Source organism: Limanda limanda, chromosome 17 (assembly GCF_963576545.1).
Source record: "Limanda limanda chromosome 17, fLimLim1.1, whole genome shotgun sequence".
Lineage (NCBI taxonomy): Eukaryota > Metazoa > Chordata > Actinopteri > Pleuronectiformes > Pleuronectidae > Limanda > Limanda limanda.
In genome coordinates this window covers 6,393,104-6,414,705 of record NC_083652.1, presented here as the reverse complement: position 1 = coordinate 6,414,705, position 21,602 = coordinate 6,393,104, and the positions used below count along the sequence as shown (strand labels likewise).

The following is a 21,602-nucleotide window of genomic DNA, read 5'->3' as shown; positions in this document are numbered from 1 at the left end:
AAACAGAGTTCTAGGAATAGTTGGGATTTTGATGTTTTAAGGATGAGGCTTACCAACCAGCACTGATGTTGTTGCATGGATATAACCCTGGGGATAGAGTCCTTTAAATGCAAGATCTCATGACTAGCCCAACAACAGTGGCATCAAACTGGGACAACTACCAAACAACATTTTAAACCACAACAAACATGCCAAAAATATGTTTAGTAATCCACAAAAGAATATATATTAACTCTTTATTGTTTGTGTGCTGGACCTTTATTTCAGAACGTGAAGTAAGAACTTGATCATCCTACCTGGTTTATGAAACTGACTTTTCTTTATTGCTGTTCATGAGTGTGGTTTATATATATGAGTTCGACTGATTCACGTAACTGCTCATATATTGTTTTTTTTAACCCTTGTAATTCCACAAAGCATTACTGAAATAAAATGAATGTTATCCTTTTATACCATGACTAGCCCACCAACAGTGGCAGCAAACTGGGACAACAACCAAACAACATTTTAAACCACAACAAACATGCCAAAAATATTTTTAAGTAATCCACAACAGAATATATATTACCTGGATATATATTGATTTTCCCTACCCATTTCATGGTGCCCTCAGACCATTCCTTACTTAGGAACAATTTTGTTTGTTGCTGAATGGCAGTATGACTACACACTGGAGCCACTAGGTGGCCTGTGCAGTGGTATGATATGTAAAAAGGCTCCAGTGTGTATCCAGGCTGTGTTTCACAACATAGTTCCAATACAATGAGTGGTATAGGACCGTGAAGCAGCAAAATACACTTAATATGGTTCTTTTATGAATACAATTTTTTTTTAAGTCGGTATGTTTTGCGATGTGATTGTTGTCCTTGCAAGCTGGTCAGGAAATCTCCAACCAGAGGACCTGTTGCCTGAGGTTATGTTGATGCAACTATATCACTGCTGGTAAGCTCATGCAATCTTGTGAAGTTTTGCTTTGCATATTAAATGGGCAAGTGATTAACTTGTCTTGAACCACCTGATGGATTCAGCTTCCTCTTTTAGAGGGGCTGTCAGCGCAGTTTTTTCATGAAGTTTCTTTTCGTGTGATTTTGTGATTTCAGATGTTTCGTTGGAATCAATCCAACCAAACGCACCAAGACGGCAAAGCTGGTCAGCCAAAGACGTGGGAAGGTGCGTGAAAACACAAACAAGTCTGTCAGTCCTCACGTCTCTTCTCTCCTCAAGAGATTAATGGACTTTGACTTTGAGTGCATGTCAAACGTAAAGCATGAGGACTGTTCTCCTCTCACTATGTGACTGGTAATTGTTCTTCTCTTAATATTTTATTAGTATTTACATCTTTTGCTGATATATTTAGATTTCCAATTATACTGGTAATCGTTTTTTGCTAGTTGGCTAAAAGTCAACTTATACCAAAAATTATGTGACCTTCTCCTTAATACATTTTTACCTCAGGTACTGGTTTCAGATTGGGCCTTTAAGCAGAGAATGTTGACAGTTTTAATAACACTGGGCAACCGGTGTCCAAAGATATATAATTTAAGTTGTAGAGCTTTTCTGAAAAAAAGAACACCGTGTTCTTAAAATGTTGTGAAACTGTATTGTGTCAATAAAAGTTTTATTTTGTTGCAGCTCCGGCTCCATTTTTATTTAACAGGTGAAGAGACTTTTGTGCAATCTAGATTAATTTTTGATAAACAGTATGCCTGGACTCATTAAAAATACCTCACAATATGCATAATTTGCAAAACTGCTAATGTAAATAAAAATGTATAAACCAAAAGAATTGTGCAACATCATATGGCATTGTGAAGTATTAACAGCTAATTATTGGCAACTTTAGTTGCCAGATGACGTCAGTAATTTGAATAGAATACAAGGTAATGTTTTAAACTAGATTACAATTAATTGCGGTTTTATGTAAAAAAAAAAAACTAACAAGAAATTGTTGTTGTTTATATACAACAAAACTGTAAAGGTTATCCTGTAAAGTTCTTAACAGTCATTTTACAGTACTTAATTGGCAACCTTTTTGCCAGGTATTTACTGTTGATTCTACAGTCAATTCTTTACAGTGCAGTACTGTGTGAGGATGGTGGAAATTCCTCAACAGGTTGTCTGGCATAAATACACAGTTTACGTACATTTTATGTTTAGCCTAAATAATATCTACATATAGAAACTAGAACCCAGACTTTTACTGAAAGAGGAAGTTCGATTCCATTTCACATATCATTATTACAATTTTATGTTAAGGTAAATAAAATGTACATGTTTAGGTTTAGATAAATAGAGTGAATTTCTGCTTCAGGCTCCACTAATACTTATCTAAAGTTCCACAAAAATCTATCGATCCCCGTCATTTCCAGTGAAGAGGAAGTACATGTCCAAATTGCGTTTAGCCAATCACGTTGCGGTGTTCTGACTCGGGACCAGGGACAGCCTCGGGACAGATACACACACAGATCTCTGACTTTCGGCCGCGACGCAGGTTAGGAATTTAATACCGAGCACTTTTTTGCAAGTGAGAGATAATGTCGCTCCGCTACAACAACAAAGTGGCAGTTGTCACGGGAGGTTCTAGAGGAATCGGCAGAGGCATCGTCAGAGTTTTTGGTATCGTTTTGATTTAACTTAAAAGTTTAAATTAATCTGTGATCGGGAGCGAGGTGGCTGTCTCTTCATATTCTGATTCTAAAATATAATGTGCGTTTCATTTTTCCAGTGGAGAATGGTGCCAAAGTGGTGTTTTGTGCTTTAGAACGTGAGTAAGACTTTGAATCAGCTGGTTTCATTTCCTTAAATCAAATAAGGAAATGTATCAGACCACTGCTCTACCGTCTATTAGAAACGGTGCTTTGAATTTGCACCTAATGCATTTATGGTCAAGTTGACACCTGGAAAACTGTAAAAACCTCCAATCTATATGTTTTCCTGCATATTTTCATTGTGAAGGTGAGGAGGGTGAGTCCCTGGAGCCGGAGCTAAACAAAGCAGGACCCGGCTCGTGCGTGTTTGTCCCATGCGATGTCACCCAAGAGGACGACCTCAAGGTAACCTGTTGCTTCAGTGATGTAGCGCTGATCCCATGACCTGTAATTCAAGTTTGTGCCGTTTATCACAACAGACCCCATCCTGAGCTAACATCTGATTATTTCACTGGCAGGTTTCTTTACTTTAGATTAAGATAAAGTACATTTTCCAATTGTGCCAATGTCAAAGATTGTATTTTGTTCATTTATAATCATAATAATGAACGTTATTTATATTGCAATTTTATATGGAAGGAAGCTCCAAGTTCTTTAGGACTTTAAAATAGAACAAGGATATCAACATTATTATAAGTTTCGAATTCAAATTAACAGGATCGTTTGGATTGTTTATACAGGATCTAAAAATATTCAATAAGAGTTTAACTGTAACATTGGTCTAAATCCACAAAACATGGGTTAAGTTCTCAGCTAATATGATAAGAATGGATCAATAGATAAGACTGCAAGAAAAGACACTGCCCCATTGTTATAGTTTACACTTGTTTCTATCTCCTTTCATTCATGGTGTTTTGATGAAACATTAAAATCAATTAAAGAAGTTTACAGGATACATTACTGGATACATAACAGAATCCTTGAAGTGAAATGCAGCAGCTCATGATGTTTGCATGTCTGCGCGTGTGACTCCTTCCTCTATTGTTTTCATGCGGTGGTTAAGTGGTTTCCGTCACAGCAGTTTGTTCAGTTTTTAAAAATGCAGCTTGTGTGTTTCGCTCTGCAGAGACTCATTGTGTCCACAGTGGAGCATTATGGGCAAATCGACTGCCTGGTCAACAATGCTGGATGGCGTGAGTCTCGTTCTTTTACTTCCTCCTTTTTTTCTCCAGGAGAAACTTCCTTTAGCTTAATATCTATTCTATTGTTTTGATTCTTTTCTGCAGACCCGCCTCATAAAACCACTGACGACACCACAGCAGAGGAGTTCAGAGACTTGCTGAATCTAAACGTCGTCGGCTACTTCTTGGCGTCTAAAGTAATGCTTCCTGCTCCTGTGTAAACTTGTGATCCAATTTACAATGCAAATAATTGAATACTGGTTCCTGTGGATGCACTGGAAGGCTGGAAGGACTTCACTTTGATAAGCAACTGAACACCTGATTCTGAAATCTAATCCTCACGGAATCATTCATTATTATAATTAGTATTATTATTATTATTATTATTATTATTATTATTATTATTATTATTATTATTATTATTATTATTATTATTATTATTATCATTATCATTATTATCATTATTATCATTATTATCATTATTTGCAGAATGGTATACCTTTATACAGGGACACCAGTACACATTAGCAGCCCCTGGTTGGCATCATAAAGGGCGAAAGGTCGGCTTCACTAGGAAAGAAGCCATTTGTAGGATGATAAAATAGACGAATAATGGCGCACAACTTCAGACAGATTCTCCTGAGAGACATTAACACCGTTTCCTGAAAGTTGTTCACATGAAGAGTCGTATAACAAATGGGAAAAAGAGCTGAGAGAAATGGTCCTTTGAGTGTTTCCTCAGGGCCACACTGTATTTTTGTGATTAATTAATGATATGTTTAGGAGGCCCTGTTATATACAACGGGAAAGCAGTGACGGAAATGTGATACAAAATCATAAACTTGATTAATAATTCTAGGTCACGTGACAACTCTACAGTATGTGGTGTTCAAAAGTCTTAAGTTTAACTGAAGAAGCCTGCAGATAATCTGCTAGTGACCTTCCTCATCTTCCAAAGACTTGTGTATAAGCAGTGTGTGTAGGATCTTGGAAATCATCAGAGGTCTCTCTCTCTCTGCAGTATGCATTGCCGTACCTGCGGGAGCGTCAGGGCAACATCATCAACGTTGCCAGTCTAGTGGCAACCATCGGGCAGCTGGATTCTGCGCCGTATGTCGCCACCAAGGTGAGTTCATTACCCAGACAACAGCTGCTCTCAAGTTCATCATAACTGAAAGATCATATGGAGACAAGAGAGTCCTGTAATGTGATGTTCTCTCCACAAGGGGGCGGTAATCTCCATGACAAAGGCGATGGCTGTGGATGAGAGTCGCCACAATGTGAGAGTAAACTGGTGAGTCCAACGATAAGGTTTACTTTCTCACCAATGATTTCATTTTCATCACAAGTGTAATTATGTACACACATTTATACTTGTTATAAACTTGCAATACAGTATGATTACATTAATCATGTGACATTGGATAATCTCTGGCTAATTAAAACGACTCATCGTAATATTTCTATAAAGAATCAATCTAGCTTTATCTTTAGCTATTTATGCTTCATTAAGAGTTTTTCTGGAATTAAAAGTACCAGAACAACAATGTTTAAATACTTAATTATTTTTTAAAAATGATGCTCAAAATCTATTTAAAGCCAATTTTATTTTATTATTTAATTATATATATTTAATTATTCTGCCACAGAAATTACTGCATAGTTTTTCCTCTTTATTTAATATTTAATTAAACCATCTGAGAAGATAACATGTCCCTAAATGTCATTTGGTAAAAGTATGAAGAAGTAAAAAAGGCAATAGTCAGAATAATTTATCTCAAACTTGTACATTACTTGAGTGAATGTAAGTAGTTGCTCCATCTCCTCTTATAATAAATCACGTATATGTTTATATCATGTATATAGTAAGTAATGTATTTAAAGCAATACAAAACCTTCATATTTTTATGAATCTTCCGGATTCTTAGAAAGCATTTTCCCATCAACTGACCTGTGTGATTCATTAATAATACAATACGAATGAGAGGATGTACTGATATTTACATCACTGAATGTAAAGATACTACAAAAAAAGATGCATAAGTTCAAGACCTTTTACATTCCCTGTCTTTTCCTGGACTAACTCTGATCTTATAATATTGTAATATAATATTGTCGTCTAGTATTGAAATGTCAACCAGTCTAATAATACACTTTGTTGTCTCATAACACTGTGTGTTGTGTTGTAGCATCTCTCCAGGTAACGTGCTGACACCTCTGTGGAAGGAGTTAGCAGGACAGACTCCAGACGCTGCAGCCGCCATTAAAGCAGGAGAGAACTCTCAGGTGGGTTCTTACAGAGGAGCACGGTGCTCAAACGTGGAAAATATGGAGAGGAGCCGTGGTGGTTGTCACAGACGGAGCAAGTCTTCACCTCTCCCCAAACGTCCTTGTGATGTTAGTGCATAATGATCACAAGATGATTTCTTAAAAATAGTAAATCTCAACAGGAGAGGAATTATTTAACACTAGCCTGAAAATCCATAATTTAGAGTCAGAACAAATCCGCACTCATCTCCGACTCATCTCCACTTCCTGTCACTGTACAGAAATCAAGCCAAAATATCTCTGGTAGGGTTGCAGCCATCTTGTCCTGGTGACATCAAGTGGCTTTAGTGGTTTCATGGAGGGGAGCTGTTGTATCGAGGTCCAGCTGATACACGCCCACGAACAATCATAAGACAGTCCCAGCTGTCAATCATGACGATGCAAATAACATAGTAAAACCAGACTTATCTGAAACATGAACACTTGAACTTACATCAGTGTGACATGGACTAAAGGCCGAATTATAGTACTGCGACTGCAACTGCGAAGTTGCAGTCGCAGTTGCATCGACGGATTCGTTTTGGTTTATGGTTCCCAAAGGGTTGCGTGTGTTGCAAAGCAATTCGCCGCCAGAACACTAGGCGGAGTAACGTGTTTTGTCGAAGACGGCCTTAGAGACGCCTTCTTTGTGTGTGGCAGTCGTCGACAACTGTTTATTTACATCGCCACTACGGCTCCTCATAGCCTTTTTCTGGCGGACAAATCAGCCAGTCACTGAAGGGTTATACAAGTGGTCATACTTTCGGATCTCTTCTATCAAAAGCTCTTCTATTTGGTCTATATTCATTCTTCTAAATCTTCTGTGGATTCTGCCAGTATTATGGGGCATGAAACTGTAAATGCGACTCCGGAAAGGATGTAGTTAGCAGACCAATCACAGCCGTGCGGGCTGCGTGAGGGGGCAGCAAGCACGCAAGGGGCTCTTGCGTGTCTTAAGTGATTGCATGCCTACGTAAAATCCGACCATAAATTGGCCTTAACTCAAATGACAGAAACCACCATGAGAAAAATGTTAACAATTGTTTCTCAATTCATGGGCTGCCTCCTTCAGAGCTGCATATAAAGACTGAATACAGTGGTGCAATTAGGCCGTCCCATTTCAAAGGCTCCTTCAGACAAAGCCAATGGCTCCAATGGGTGGATCCTTGATGGGCCCAGTTTATCCAAGGATTTATTGCGCGTTGAAGGGGGGGACATACTGGTGACGCAAATCATGGAAATCCTTCAGGTGCCATGTCCTCTGAAGGAAGTTGCCACATATTTGAAATGCAGCTAATGTGTAGTTTGACTTTTAGTTTGATCCATGTCCAATCTTCTAAAATAGAGGAGACGGAGTTTGATGCCTATACCGCAACTAGTCATAATGGAGTGATCGTTACTTGTTCACTTCACTTGAGGGAGCTGTCGTGTTGTCCATTTTAATTAGATACAGTCTGTGGCCAGGATGTGTAACACAACAGCCATTGTTTTGGCCCCGTCACCTCCCCTGCTGCCTGCCGGCTTATAAGCGAGACAAAGGTGCTCCTTCAACAATTGGGTATTTATGCGTTTTATAAAGAATGGCGAGGTGGATTAATGCTGCCACATTCCCACCTTAAACAGACTGTGTAAAGGCAGCAATTGACTCTTCTCTTGCTGCTGCTCCCTGCTCCTCACTCACAACAACACAAACTATTAATTCTGAATTGGGACCAGTTAGAACAGATCATCGTGAGGCAGCCCCTCCAACATTGTCGTGTTAATGATTCAAACTGCCACACACTGTGATGTGTGTGTGTGTGTGTGTGGGATCGTAAATGATAATGCCCTGCAGGGAGTTGCAGCTTGCACTTCATTATTCACAGTGGAAAGATGTCAAATTTCTAAATGAACAGTTTAACAGTGCAACAATATGAGGATTTACATATTTATTTGAATGTATCACATTCAAAGTCATTGGATCTTGTTTTTAAAAAATTTCATTTATTTCAGTGTAAATAGAGAAAACTCATTTTTATTTTCACAAAGTCTTTCCTCTTGCGTCCCAGTTATTCAAGCAACGTTGATTCAAGACGTCAAATTAGATAATTGATGCCTACGTGCCAGTGGGGAGTTTGAATCTGCAGTTTTTTTAATGGAGTCTTATGGGAACATACATTTCATGTAGGCCTTTGCCACAAATTTGAAAATGCTTCTTTTCCTTCTCCACACACACACACACACACATTTGTGCATCTATATTAGTGAGGACACTCGTTGGCATGATTCATTCCCTAACCCTCTACCCTAATTTTAAACCTAACCCTACAACCAAGTCTTAACCCTCAAACAGCCAATCAAATGTGGGGCAGGAGGTGAGGACTGTACACACACAAGCAGAAGGCATTAACCCCCATAAAATCACAAACTTGAACCAGACTGAGAAATGACCACCATGCTCAGAGACAGTTTCATCCCCCAGGCCATAAGACTTTTTAACTCCTCCAATCTGTCATAATTCCACCATTTCTTACCTTAGCATATTTGCACCATTGCATTTTGCACTATTGCACACATTGGCACTATTGTGTTTCTTGTTTTTTTCTTTAGGTATATATACATATTTTATATGTGTATATTTGATTTCTAATTTGAACTTTTAAATTCTATTTGATCTTATTTTACTCAATATTTTTTTTGTCTGCTTGTAATATTTTGAGCATAGCTATAAGAGAGCCTGTGACCCAAGCATTTCATTGCAAGCGACTGCTTAATGTAATTGTTTTGCATATGACAATAAACTCTTGAATCTTGAATCTTGAATCTTGAATCTTGAATCTTGAATCTTGAGTCTTGAGTCTTGACTGTTTTCTTCTTCAACAGCTGATGGGTCGTATGGGGACTGAGGTCGAACTTGGACTGACGGCCTTGTATCTGGCCGCTGATGCTACGTTTTGCACTGGGATAGAGATAATGGTCAGCGGAGGAGCTGAACTCAACTATGGCTTCAAGAGTCAGATCCCACACTGACTCTAGTCCTCCTGGTCTCCACGGTCTCCTTACGCTTCTGGAGGAGCTACATTTTTTTTACAGATTAATTTAGTTAAATGCACATTGACCCATGTAGTGTGTTTCTTCTGTTTCTGAGAGGGATATTGAAAATGTGTTGTATGTGAATAAAAGTAAATAAACTGCCTGCGTGACCAGTTTGGCATCCTGACATATCATCCTCTCCCACTGGTGCTTAAAACAACCTGGTGCACTCCTCTCTCTTCTACCAATCAGAATCATTCCCATTGACCTCCAATAACCTCCCTCTGTGGGCTTGCTGGTGTGCACCAATGACATTTCACGCTTTTAGTCACGCCCCAAGTGACTTTCTTCCTAATGAGGCTGAATAATAGAGGTCATATTACAAGATCTTATTTAAGTTAAATAGATTTTCCTAGCATTGTGTGTTTATTCAGAACAGTTCAGGTGATGAACAAACACTGATCGGGGAAAAGATCAAATGTGTAACTCTGGTTAAAATAAGGAGTGTGCTGTGGTGTGTCAGTCACAGGTCTAATATCCTGAAGGACGTCTTTTTGTTTGGGAGCTCTGTGACTTCAGCTCAGCTGAGCCGCGTCTCACATTTCAAAGCGGAACTCAGTCTGAGCCGGACTTTTGTTTCCGCACGAACTCAAAACCGGGTTCATCCTCATCACGTAGCAGAGATGGCAGCCCTGCGGACGGTGAGTTCACTGACCGATGTCTGTTCTGCTAAAGTGTCTGTCTACATGGTCTGTAAATGATTCACTCTAATGTGAGACTAGGAGACGATGGGGTTTGTTTCACACGGACTGAAGCCGCGGTGACCCTCCGCGCTGACATAACAGCGCAAAGGACACAAACCAAGCCTCAGTCAGAAAAATGGAAACTGAATTTATCTTGCTTATCTAAGAAAGAAACACATCACTGGAGACGGAACTCACCGTCTGATCTGAATCGTCTAGTTCCGATGGGAAAATCGTCCAACATTTTAGACTGTTTCCTATAAAATATAAGCTTTTTAAATTTAAGAATGGTTGTAGACAAACCGTTTCCATTCGCATTTTAGATACGCATTTCTAGTAGATAGGTAGTATGCCGAATGGAAAACTATATCCCACTGGTACTGAATAAGTCGAAGTTTCTATCTGTGTGATTGTGAAAGCACAGATAAAAGCAAGTATTTGTTAAATCGTCCTATTTGTAAATGCAGTCTTGGAGTCGGGGTAGAGGAGCCAGTTCTTTATGGGGCTATAAGAAACAAATCTGCAGAAAACATCGCACGTATATTATTACTATGTTACTCCTCTATTACGTATTTCGTCTTTGTAATTACTCAATTTAACTAACTTGTGCTATCTCAGGTGCTAGCTCCTACAAAGGCATGCACTTTTTAATTCAATAAGAGTTTAATTCCAGACTGCGGGTCGAAAATGAACCCGAACCATGGTGGAATGTAACATGCATGTTATTAACCCGTGCACGTCACAGATGGAATTATGGTGTAGCAGCGGATCAAAGCTATGATCGCAATCAAAGCAAAACTTGCATCATCCATTCAACTGAACACACACAATCGACCCCCTCCTGCAGCTGAGCCTCAGTGCAACTTGTTGTGGGAATCACTAAGACGCCACTTCCACTTTTCTCTGCAATGACACGTGGCTGAGTGTATTTTTATGAAAATGTTGAGGGTACGTTGAGAAAAAGCATGCATGCACATAAGTATGTCACAGGCTGTTCATCCTCGGGGTCACTTTTCCAAACCACATAGGTTCCTCACCTTGCATTCCTCGAGTTACCTGCAAATCTGCCTGATTCTATTTGCATCAGGCATGTGACTACCTAATGGGCCCAGTGAATAAAGACCCACTGACAAGTACTTCCAGTGTATTCCCATGATTGGAGATATAATACCATGGTTATGTTGTATTTGACTGCATTAGTTTTAAAGGTTCACTGTGTACGAATTAGGTTAAAGGGATCTATAGGCAGATATTGAAAATAAAATAATCCCTAATGATGTTCTCACCAGTGTTTCTCATCTAGATCGTGCAAATTGTTGTTTTCTTTTCCCTTGAATTGGCTCAAATATATTGAAATACTTTATCAGGGAATGGGTCCTCTCCACGGAGGCCGCCATGTTGTTCACAGTCGTCCAGACAACTAAGCACCTTTCCATTTTTTTTTTTTTAAACTAATCCGGTTCGTCATGTTTGGAAGAGGAGGGTGAGGTGAGCCTCACCTCTAGATATCTTTAAGTTCTTCACACTAAAACCTTAAGTAGGTTTTCCTCGTAAACTGCCGACTGAGTGTTTGTAGATCTCCACGGTTACTCTGCTGTGGTGGTAAGAGCTTTGTCCCATTACTTTCGCAGGCACTCCATGCACGACATGTTCAGGCACTCCCCTTCTCCATTGGCTCGCTGCGATTCGCCAGCTTCTTTAAGGTAACACAGAAATATTTACATCCACGCATCTTCAACCAGTGTTATTTGTACACTGGCCCCATTGAGCGTGTCTGGCGGACCATATGAAGAGGGATGTGGCTTATTTTCAAGTTGTCCAGAATTTAAACCTTTGTTTCCCCTCTGGCTTTCCCTTACTGTCTGCCTGTTGTAATTATATAATTCAGTTTAATTGAACTTAATTGTCTCTAATTGATCAGCTCTTTGACTTACAAAGCTTATTTTCCTGTCAAAGCATGCCCTGTCAATAATACCAAGTTAAAATCAATTGCTGTATCCGTGGCCCGGCTCTGCTCTATCTCTCGTCCCGTCGACTTCTGTTTCTCCGCGGCTCTGCGGCTCGCTCGTCCGTCTCCATCTCAGGCTGCAGATATCCACATCGAACGCAACACGGCATGCAAGCCGAAGCCCGACCCCTCCACCCTGGTGTTCGGGAAACAGTTTTCCGATCACATGTTGACCATCAACTGGTCGGAGAAGGAGGGATGGGAGGCTCCTCAGATCAAACCTTTCCAGAACCTGTCGCTGCACCCCGCCAGCTCGGCCCTGCACTACTCCATAGAGGTGAGAGAGGGGGGCCCTGCCCACATGAAGCATGAAGCAGCACATACATGTACATCACATCTGAAACTGCGTACTTTAAACTGAAAAATGTTAGGGCCATTTCAATATGTCAGGGCTTTGACCTGTTTCTTACACTTTTTGCCCTACAGACTGAGAAGTCATATTAAGTGTTGTGTGTTGCTGTATGTTTTTTTCTGCAGCTCTTTGAGGGCATGAAGGCGTTTCGTGGAGAAGACAACCACGTCCGCCTCTTCAGACCCATGCACAACATGGAAAGGATGCATAGGAGCTCTGACAGAAGCTGCCTGCCGGTGAGTTCGTGTCCCAACTCATCCACAGAACGGTCACACCCCATTTAAGTAAATATTTTGTATCTTTACACTTGACCAGCTGCTCGTACAGTTATTTCCACAGAATTTCATAATTCTGGACAAAGCCCTCTGTTCTGACAGACATGAATAAACTCATCCCCTCATCTATTATGATTGAATGAAAAAACTGATTTTGGCTCCACCTTTGCTGCACCTTCACACAACATGTGAAGTGAGGGGGGGAGGTAAGCCTGTTACACTGCTAACATACAAAAGGCAAACAAACAGTTGCGTTCAAACTTCACATGCAGGGAGTTTATTCCAAGTTCACACATTGTAGTTGTCACTAATTCGTCTAAATATTTATCCCGCTAGAAATTCAGTTTTGGGAGCAGTAAGTCAAATGGAAAATCAGTCTAAAAATTGTGTTTATCAACTAGGCATTAGATTCTCTAATTATCCTAACCTGCATGTGTTTGGACTGTGAGAGGAAACCAAAGGACTCTAAGAAAAAACCTTAACAGACACAGGGGAGAACTCGCAAACAACAGTGTTGCTACTACGTTTCAGTCTGAATCACTGCAACAACTATCTGGACTACCACTTAAACCTGAAGGACCGAACTGACACCAGACTTCCTGTTTTATGTGTCGTTCTCTGTGCCTGAACCAACACGTTAAAACCAACACACTGTTCTCCTGGTTCTGGTTTCACATTCTTCTGATTATTAAAGGCAGGCTACATTACAAACGCCAAACTATTAGACTTAACACCCCTGTTTGGCAACACTCCTGTTTTTTTTGCATAAATCCTAGCCCTGATTCAAGAGGCAGCATGTCATCCCGAGGTGACGGCACACTGGGAATACAGATGACTGATTACAGTAAATCACATGACGATCCACCACCATGTGAGGTGAATCCATTCTTCTCTGTCACAGGGGAAAGAAATTATGAAAGACCATGTTTCATGGTTAATGACTAAATATTAGTTGTGGATGGTTGATGCACAAAAGCTGTATACATTTTGATCAAAGTATGTTTTAGGCAAATATGTAATAGATGTTTTAGAAAAATCCACCAGTTTCTCCAGAATTTAGGGTTAATGATTGATATTTATTGATATTTCAATCATATTGATAATTTTAACCTTTTCAGGGTGCTTTAAAATTTTTTTGATAATCCATAGCATTGACTGTAAAGTCTCACACACACACCACAGGAAGCAGCAGTCTGCTTCACCTGAAGTCAAGTGTCACATTTGTCCAGAGTCCGACTGTGTTGCCAAAAAAGAGCCAGAAGTGAATCCCCTCCTCTATTTTCTTGTTAGTTGTTTGATAAAGCTGAACTGCTGGGGTGCATCAAGAAGCTGGTGGAGGTCGATCAAGAGTGGGTCCCCTATTCCCAGGAGGCCAGCCTCTACATCCGACCCACGTTTATAGGAATTGAGGTGAGCTTTGGCATCAATGAACAAAATGCTGTGAGGACAAAACTATATTATTATAACTAATATAGTCGTTATAATAATAATTATTGGTATTGTTGTCCTCAGTATTTAAGAACTATCAAATCATTAGGCAAGTATCAGCTTTAGAGTAAGGATAAGTGCTGTTTAATTGGTTAATCTACGATTTTCTGACCATATCTAGGGCCAGGCTATATTAATCAGTTAATGATATTGTGAGGAATTATTGTTGCATACAGCTGGGAAGTGCTTATGACAATGTGATGAAAACATCAATAGATTACTGTTTGTTCCTTTTAATTCATTCTTTGACGTTCATGAGTGATATCAATAAACAGTATCTTCAAACGTCCAGCATTTAATTAGTTTGTGTGGATAAAGTTGTATTATATGCTGGTGAGCACAGCACTTTCTGACTGCTGTCATACTAACTGACTCCCTGCTTCTAATAACATGTCTTTGCCTCTTCCAAACCTCTCCTTTCAGCCGTCTCTTGGCGTGTCTCGGCCAGGACAAGCCATGATCTTTGTCATCATTGGCCCAGTGGGCCCCTACTTTGCCACAGGGTCCTTTAACCCTGTGTCACTGCTGGCGGACCCTTCATTTGTCAGAGCTTGGAAAGGAGGCGTGGGGGCGTACAAGATGGGAGGGTGAGTTCAGCAAGTCTCTGTTATATTTGTTATATTTGATCTGGTCAGTTCTTCTTCACATTGTAATTTGTGGAGCGCTGACGTAGACGTGTCTTCAGTTCAGCTGGTAGTAGTCTTTCTGTTTGAAGTGTAAATGTAGAAAATATTAAAAATATGACACAAAAATTAAATAAAACCTTTAAGAACCAGGGCAAGAATTATGAAATATGTACAGTAAGTCCATTATTTGCCAGGGGAACTTCAAGTGTCAAAGTGTTGCAGTCACAGGCAGGGATATCAGTGCTGTTCAGGTAGGGTCCCCCCCCAGAGATGAGTCCACAAACAGGATCCTTTCAAACGACAGTAGAACTCGTTCAGCTGGTTGGCCAGGCGCAGGTCGTGAATGGAGTGGGGTCAAAAAGGGTTGTCTTGCTTTCACGGAAACGAACCGAAACATGGTTTAGATTGATCCAGACTGAGACTAACGCTTTTAGTATTAAGATGAGTTTGTCAGGACCATGGTCGGAGGCACTCTTCACACCTGTTATATCGGTTACAACAAAACTAAAGAGTCAGAAGGTCCAGACAAAACATGTACAACAAGTTAACTGACCCTTAAAGGTCCAGTGTGTAAGATTTTGGTGAAAGGGATATATTGACAGAAATGTAATATAAAATAATCCAATGCTAAAGGTTCTCTATCATGTTTTGAAGGGGAGGATGAGGTGAGGGGTATTCAGCTGCAACATGCAACTTCACCACTTTGTGTCACTAAACTGTACAGGAAAGTTGCATTGTGTACAGTGTACACAATGCAACTTTAAGATTAAAAGCAGTGCAGCTCAGCCATTGACCTGGTTGGTCATGTCCTAAATTCCATGCTAAGCTTACATATCTGACTCCTGCTACATGACTTCTCCTTGATGTTCTTTGTACTCATTTGCTTTTGAAGCCTGGATATACCTGTGAGAGAGGAGACTAAATCGTGTGCTTAAAAACAAGAGGGTAGAACAAGAGTACTTTTTCAAGATATTTGGTTTCCAGGCATCTGTAGTAGATTATTCTTGGATAATTTCCAAGAAGGTGAAAAGGGTTGTGTGTGTTGTGTAAATTATGATGCAGATAGATATGGGTGTAAGCAGCCTTTTTTAAACCACAGCGGCTGAAATGTTGAGATCACTGATATAACTGGTTTGACTTGTCAAAGAGGATAATGAATGAAACATCATGCAAGTTGTTACACCAGAGCTTTTCCTGCTGTGACAATCAGAAATGTGTAATTGAGCTGCGTTTCTCCTCAAAATCAAATACAATCAAGGTAAGACAAAGGCAAAAAGAATAAAATCTCTTCGAGAACTTTTCAGAAAGTGACGCTAAAACTGTTCACTGCAGGTGACCTCTTATTTCTTGCTTGAAGAAAAATCCTGACTCAACAGAGAAGGTTATTGTAGTGTAGATCCCTCCAGTTTTTAATCTGCATATACCATTCTGTAATCGCCTGTAATTTCACCAAGCCTGTAATCACAGGCCTGCTTCCACATGACTGTGGCCTACAATCCTAGCACCTGCTCAGATCCAGTGCTATTACATAACACCACCCAACACCCACTAGACTCACTAAGCCTACAAAATCTAATCCCCTCCCGCCAAACAGCGCACACGCACATCAACTATCGGGCCTGATTTAGCGCCAATGGTCATGCAGCTGCAGAATGGTAAATGTGTTGTTTGATTATTGTTGGGTTATTTGTGTGAAACTTTAAAATTTCATCCCATTTTTCATTTATTAGTTTTCTTTTTGGTGATTTTTTGGGGGGTATATTTGCTTTTTTCCCCGGTCATGTAACTCACATTCAGGGTTTCTGTGGGTTGTCTGTCTTAATTATGTCATCTTTCATTTAACGCTACTTCATGCTTTAAAATGAGTCCATTTTGAGAGAAATGTTCCATAAGTTGTAGATTTTCACAGAGATACAGATAGTGACAAAAACCTTGTATAAAACTACAAGCAACCTACTGTCTCCGTCTGTAGTTGGAGAGATATCTTTGTGTTTCCAGGGTTGTTTACTACCAAGCTCCTTCATCTTATCTTCAATTCTGGAGAAGTTCAAGAATTTCTGGGACTCCGATTTCCCATGACTCATGTTGCTTCATGTTGCTTCAGGTTGCTTTAGGTCGGCTGGATGTGTAATCAGCGATTTGTTTGATCACATATTAACAACTTAAACAAAGACAACAGCAGTTCAGAGCTGAATGCTCCTCTGTGGCCAATTAATTTATAAGTGCAGTTCGAACATTGACAGATACATTTCCACAGCTAAGTATGACTCATCACTTGAGTCTCAATCTTAAGTTGAATTGTTCATTGTTCATTGAAATCCTTTCAGTCACAAGGACGTTTTCTTTCGCAGAACATCATGGTAGAGCAGCATGTTTCTGTCTTTTTCTTATTTGGCAAGAGTGAAACATTTCAGTGCAACAATGATGTTTTATTCAGTAAAGGAGGTTTGTGGACAAGCTCCGTGAAATAAAAAAATATATAATATTTTATCAATGAGCATTATGTCCCCAAAAGAGTAGGCAGTAATCAAGCAAATCAGAAGATAGACAGAAAATCTACCGCTGAAACCTGACTTCTATTTTTGATCCATCTATTCGTTTATTTTCTTGTCGTTTTCATTGTCTGTTTGGTTGCAGTTTATTCTAACTGCCTCTCGTCTCTTTATCCAGTAACTACGGTCCCACCATTCTGGTGCAGAACGAGGCGGTGAAGAAAGGCTGCCAGCAGGTCCTGTGGCTGTACGGAGAGGAGGAGGAGATCACTGAAGTAGGCACCATGAACCTCTTCATCTACTGGACCAATGAGAATGGAGGTCAGACTCGTTAAGTTTTCTCACAGGAGTTGCTGAGCCTGTCTCCTGTTGTACGTTGGCATCTGATGAGTGCGTGCGTTTGTCTCTTCAGAGAAAGAGTTGTTGACCCCTCCTCTGGACGGCATCATTCTCCCAGGAGTCACCAGGCAATCTCTGCTGGACCTCGCCAGAGCCTGGGTAAGACGACCGGAGAGAGGACCAAACCCAATCCTCTACTGCACAGCTGTTTTCACAAACATGTTCGTGTTGTACTACATGTGGGATTTTTTAACTGAATTCCAGAACTTCAGTGTAGTTGCTCACGGTGGCTGTTGCTTTTTCCAAAACTCACGTTTGTAAAAATTTGACATAACACACAATGTTATTGAATGTATTTAAAGAGCAATAAACAAAAATGCTAAACAGCGGTGCTTTAACCTTTCAGCTCATCTCATTGCTCATGTTTTTTTTGCGTTGCAGGGGGAGTTCAAGGTGACAGAGCGTAAGATGGGCATGAAGGAGCTGCTCGGGGCTCTGGATACTGGAAGGATCCAGGAGATGTTCGGAGCAGGCACAGCCTGCGTGGTCTCTCCTGTCGGCAGCCTCCTCTACAAAGGAAAGGTCCGTAGTTCAACCCTGCAAATAACCACGACTCCTCCTATACACAAACATTTATCATGGAGTTCCACAAGGCTCTATAATGGGACCTACCCACCGTACTTTTTACTTTACATATCTTTTCCATAGGCAATATTATCAGAAAGCACCACAAATATTTCCATTGTTTTACGTAGATGACACCCAGCTGTGCTAGTCTATGAAGTCATATGAATCTCATGACTTAGTTTAACTTCAGGAATTACTTAAAGACAGTAGGGCCTGATGACCCAAATAGACATAACTGAGGTTGTTGTACTTTGATGCAGACTGATAAATCATTGAGTCAATTACCTGTAATGAGAAGGGGCTCTGGGAGTGGGCTCATGCCGTAATTCATGGTTGTGTTTGTAATAAGACTACTTTGTGTTTGTTTCAGTTTGATGGAATTAGTTCATACATGAGAAAATGTTTTCTTCTCTAATCATGGTGGCCAGGGTTATATCTTGCATGACGCTTAGGAACCAGGTTTCTGCAGGAAATCGACAGTAATCCAGTTGCTGAAATGAAGGCAGATGCACTGATTGTAAAAAAATCGTTCTGAAGGACTAAAATGTAAACAACAGAATTTGCTTTTACTCATTCTCTCTCAGACGTACCAGATCCCGACCATGGAGAACGGTCCAGATCTGGCCAAGAGGTTCTACAAAGAGCTTACTGATATTCAGGTATGTGCACTGAAACAACTCCTCCATGTTCAGCTTTTACTCTCACAACACGCTGCAGTTTCTGTAGAACCAAGTACGATGTCTACACACAAAAAAATCTGACCTTAATATACTGAAAATCTTCTGTTGTGTAGAAGAAATTCTGATTCCATTTGAGATTATTTTGGATATCAAGTGATTCAATAATTATCTTCATTCTCAATATGATCTGCAGATTATTGTTTTTGTGATGGTTTAATCTTTTTTAAAACATGATGAGAATGTGACCCTTCAAAGAGATAATCAGCCAATTCTCACATCATAGAAATTGAAACTGTTTAAATGATGATTTGATAAAAAGTTCTTGATTAGTCAAACGTTTAACTAATCATTTTGCTAAAAGGTTGTTTAGTCTTAAGATCATGTTTTTATTACAGCTGATCTATTGTTTTTTATTTAAAATGCAAATAAAGCTGCTTTAACTTTCACATTCACAACAAAAAATATTTTCTGCCTTTAAAATTTTCCGCCTTGTTTTCCTCTCTTTCTTGCTCCCTTTCTCACCCAGTATGGACGTAAAGCAAGCGAATGGGCACCAATCGTCGTTTAAATGACCACTTTGCACATGTCCGATAATTCCAGTTTGGATGACCAGTACCCCCAACCCATTCTCACCCTACCCCTCCCTCTCTTTTAATGCACTCCTGCTTCTTCTTTACCGAACCGGAGGAGACGGACCCTTCTCGTCGTCTTTTCTCCTCAGGCGACATTTTCACGGATGTTCCTCTCTCTATGGACTCTCATTGGAAGACGGTTGGTGGTTTTAATGTAACGAGTAGCCAACCACTATATGCAGTATTTCTGACTTGACACAACGCTTCACCTTGAGGTTTGAACTATCGAGCAGGAAAAACAGCGGATAAAGGAAGAGAAAAAAAAACAGAAGATCAAAAAGAAATCAGTCAATAATCAAAGGATGAGCTGTGCCTATGTGGTGATGTCTATTACTCTAAGACGAGTTGATCTTTACACCACACATCCAATTCTGTTCAAGTGTTTGTCCTTGTTTTCACTTGTTCATATTAGGGAGCACAAATGTTAATTATCATTGCCATCAACAAAATTTAATTCTTAAAACTATGACGGAGTATTAGGGCCATACTGAAGAAAACAAATCTGAGATTATAAGGATAAAGTAAATATTTTGACAATTAAATTCATAATTGAATAGATGAAGTTGTAATTTATTAAGAAAATAGTTGGAATACTACTTGAATTAAATTGTAGAGTATTTACAAACAAATATTTACTGGAAAAAAGTGAGACCATTATGAGAATAAAGTCTTAACTTACTGAGAAAAGTCATCATATTTTTATTTTCAGAAATATCAATCAAGGAGAACCTGTGCTTGCTGGAGTTCCAATCTCATTGTTTGTTTAGAAACTATGGAACCCCTTTAAATATTGTGCAGGTGTAACTAACACCTCACAGTCGACCACTATCAAACGTTTCCTCCAAGTCTGTGTGGATATTTCAGTTTCTTACAGAATCTTTTTAAAGTCATTATGTTTTTGATAATGTTGAGCCGATGAGACCAAATTTTGTGAATTTCATTATTTGTGTAACTTATACGTAAGGACAACTTGACAAGATGGTCCACTTTCCTCTTTTAAAAGCAGGCGACAGAATGATCTTCTCACACTCGCCCTCTAAACTGACATTAACCTGAAAATGGAGACTTTATCCAAGTAACATTATGACTTTATTCTTGTAATATTTAACACTATTACTTTATACTCGTAGTATTACGACTTTATCCACAAAATCTCCCTTTTAGTGACCTTACTACTCCGTTGTGGGGGAAAAAAATAGGCACAAACTGACATTATTCAGAAAAAGGAGTTTCAATATTTGCAATAATAAAGCTGCAGTGTATTTGGTGTGTAGAACGTAGCATTAGACAGCATTTTAGTGAGTACTGTCTCTTATCTTCACCACAGAAAATACTTCTATTAACATTAACCTGTTCTACTTGCAAAAACCCTGTGGGGTTCTCCGGTGAAAACATTTTAGCTGTTACTTGTGAGTAAATGAAATCCGATGTACACACATAGAAAGATGTGGTTTTGTTGCTGTCGTGCACATAATGATCTGACAGAGTATATTGTGGTCGGGGGGGGGGGCCATGCCACAGAGTTTGAGTTTGCACTGACCTTGGGAGATGACAGTTACGTTATCTGAGCGTGACTCAGCTGTAGGAAACGGAAACACGAGCGGCTTTTTAAATGTTTTTGTTGGTTTTAGTTTTGTCTGCACACGGATGACACCAGGCGAGGTCAAAGTGAACACAGTGCACACAGACGCCCTAAACGCTGTAGAGGACTGTGGTGTCGGCAGTTACTCCTGCACTAGTTACTGTGTGATCACTATGAAAACAATGTATAGTAACAAATAGATTGTTATTTTAGAGGTTTTTAAATTATTTGATTTTCCTTTGTATTGATGTGAGATTAGGTCGACTTGTCAAAATTGTTTTTGCTGTATTCTCGGCTTCCTGTCCCTCGCTGGTTTTCCCTCTTTGATTGTATTTTGATTTTTACACACACCTGTCTGTCCCCCTCTTCTGTCCAAGTGCCTGACCTCGGTCTGTTTGCTTGTTGCTGTCAGCTGCTGTCTTGTTTTTTTGTCCACTTTGTGTACTTGGGAGTTTTAGCTGGATTCTTCCAGTAAAGTCAGTTTAGATATTTTTTCTTTTTTAAGGGTGCTGTTACTTTTAAGTGGCTGTTTTTACAATAAACCTGATCTGAGGTGTGTCACGTCTCCTTCCTTTTGTGTGGTCATGCAGGGAACACAGTAACTTAGAAA

At 39.7% G+C, this 21,602-nt stretch overlaps 2 protein-coding genes across 2 annotated transcripts; both read left to right on the top strand.

Annotated features, from left to right (window-relative positions):
* The first annotated feature begins 2,439 nt into the window (after positions 1–2,439).
* Positions 2,440–9,321, top strand: hsd17b14 (hydroxysteroid (17-beta) dehydrogenase 14). The gene is made up of 9 exons (XM_061090272.1): positions 2,440–2,616; positions 2,726–2,764; positions 2,956–3,053; positions 3,775–3,841; positions 3,935–4,026; positions 4,851–4,955; positions 5,056–5,123; positions 6,019–6,115; positions 8,999–9,321. Exons 1-9 carry the CDS (start codon positions 2,535–2,537, stop codon positions 9,143–9,145), a joined length of 795 nt encoding a protein of 264 aa, XP_060946255.1. The 5' UTR covers positions 2,440–2,534; the 3' UTR covers positions 9,146–9,321.
* Positions 9,322–9,577: 256 nt separating this feature from the next.
* On the top strand, positions 9,578–21,550 carry bcat2 (branched chain amino-acid transaminase 2, mitochondrial). Its single transcript, XM_061090351.1, has 11 exons — positions 9,578–9,849; positions 11,523–11,594; positions 11,976–12,176; positions 12,377–12,487; positions 13,817–13,936; positions 14,438–14,601; positions 17,311–17,453; positions 17,545–17,630; positions 17,913–18,053; positions 18,683–18,757; positions 19,305–21,550. The coding sequence occupies exons 1-11, from the start codon at positions 9,832–9,834 to the stop codon at positions 19,344–19,346; spliced, it is 1,173 nt and encodes a 390-aa protein (XP_060946334.1). The 5' UTR covers positions 9,578–9,831; the 3' UTR covers positions 19,347–21,550.
* The last annotated feature ends 52 nt before the right edge of the window (positions 21,551–21,602 follow it).

What these genes read in the sequence shown, in the direction of transcription:
- hsd17b14 (XM_061090272.1), top strand. Translation starts at nt 2,535, where the DNA reads ATGTCGCTCCGCTACAACAACAAAGTGGCAGTTGTCACGGGAGGTTCT. An exon ending in CGCCGTATGTCGCCACCAAG is followed by an intron (nt 4,956 to 5,055) that starts GTGAGTTCATTA and finishes TCTCTCCACAAG; the next exon opens with GGGGCGGTAATCTCCATGAC. An exon ending in AAGCAGGAGAGAACTCTCAG is followed by an intron (nt 6,116 to 8,998) that starts GTGGGTTCTTAC and finishes CTTCTTCAACAG; the next exon opens with CTGATGGGTCGTATGGGGAC.
- bcat2 (XM_061090351.1), top strand. An exon ending in CTGACAGAAGCTGCCTGCCG is followed by an intron (nt 12,488 to 13,816) that starts GTGAGTTCGTGT and finishes TTTTCTTGTTAG; the next exon opens with TTGTTTGATAAAGCTGAACT. An exon ending in TGGACCTCGCCAGAGCCTGG is followed by an intron (nt 17,631 to 17,912) that starts GTAAGACGACCG and finishes TTTGCGTTGCAG; the next exon opens with GGGGAGTTCAAGGTGACAGA.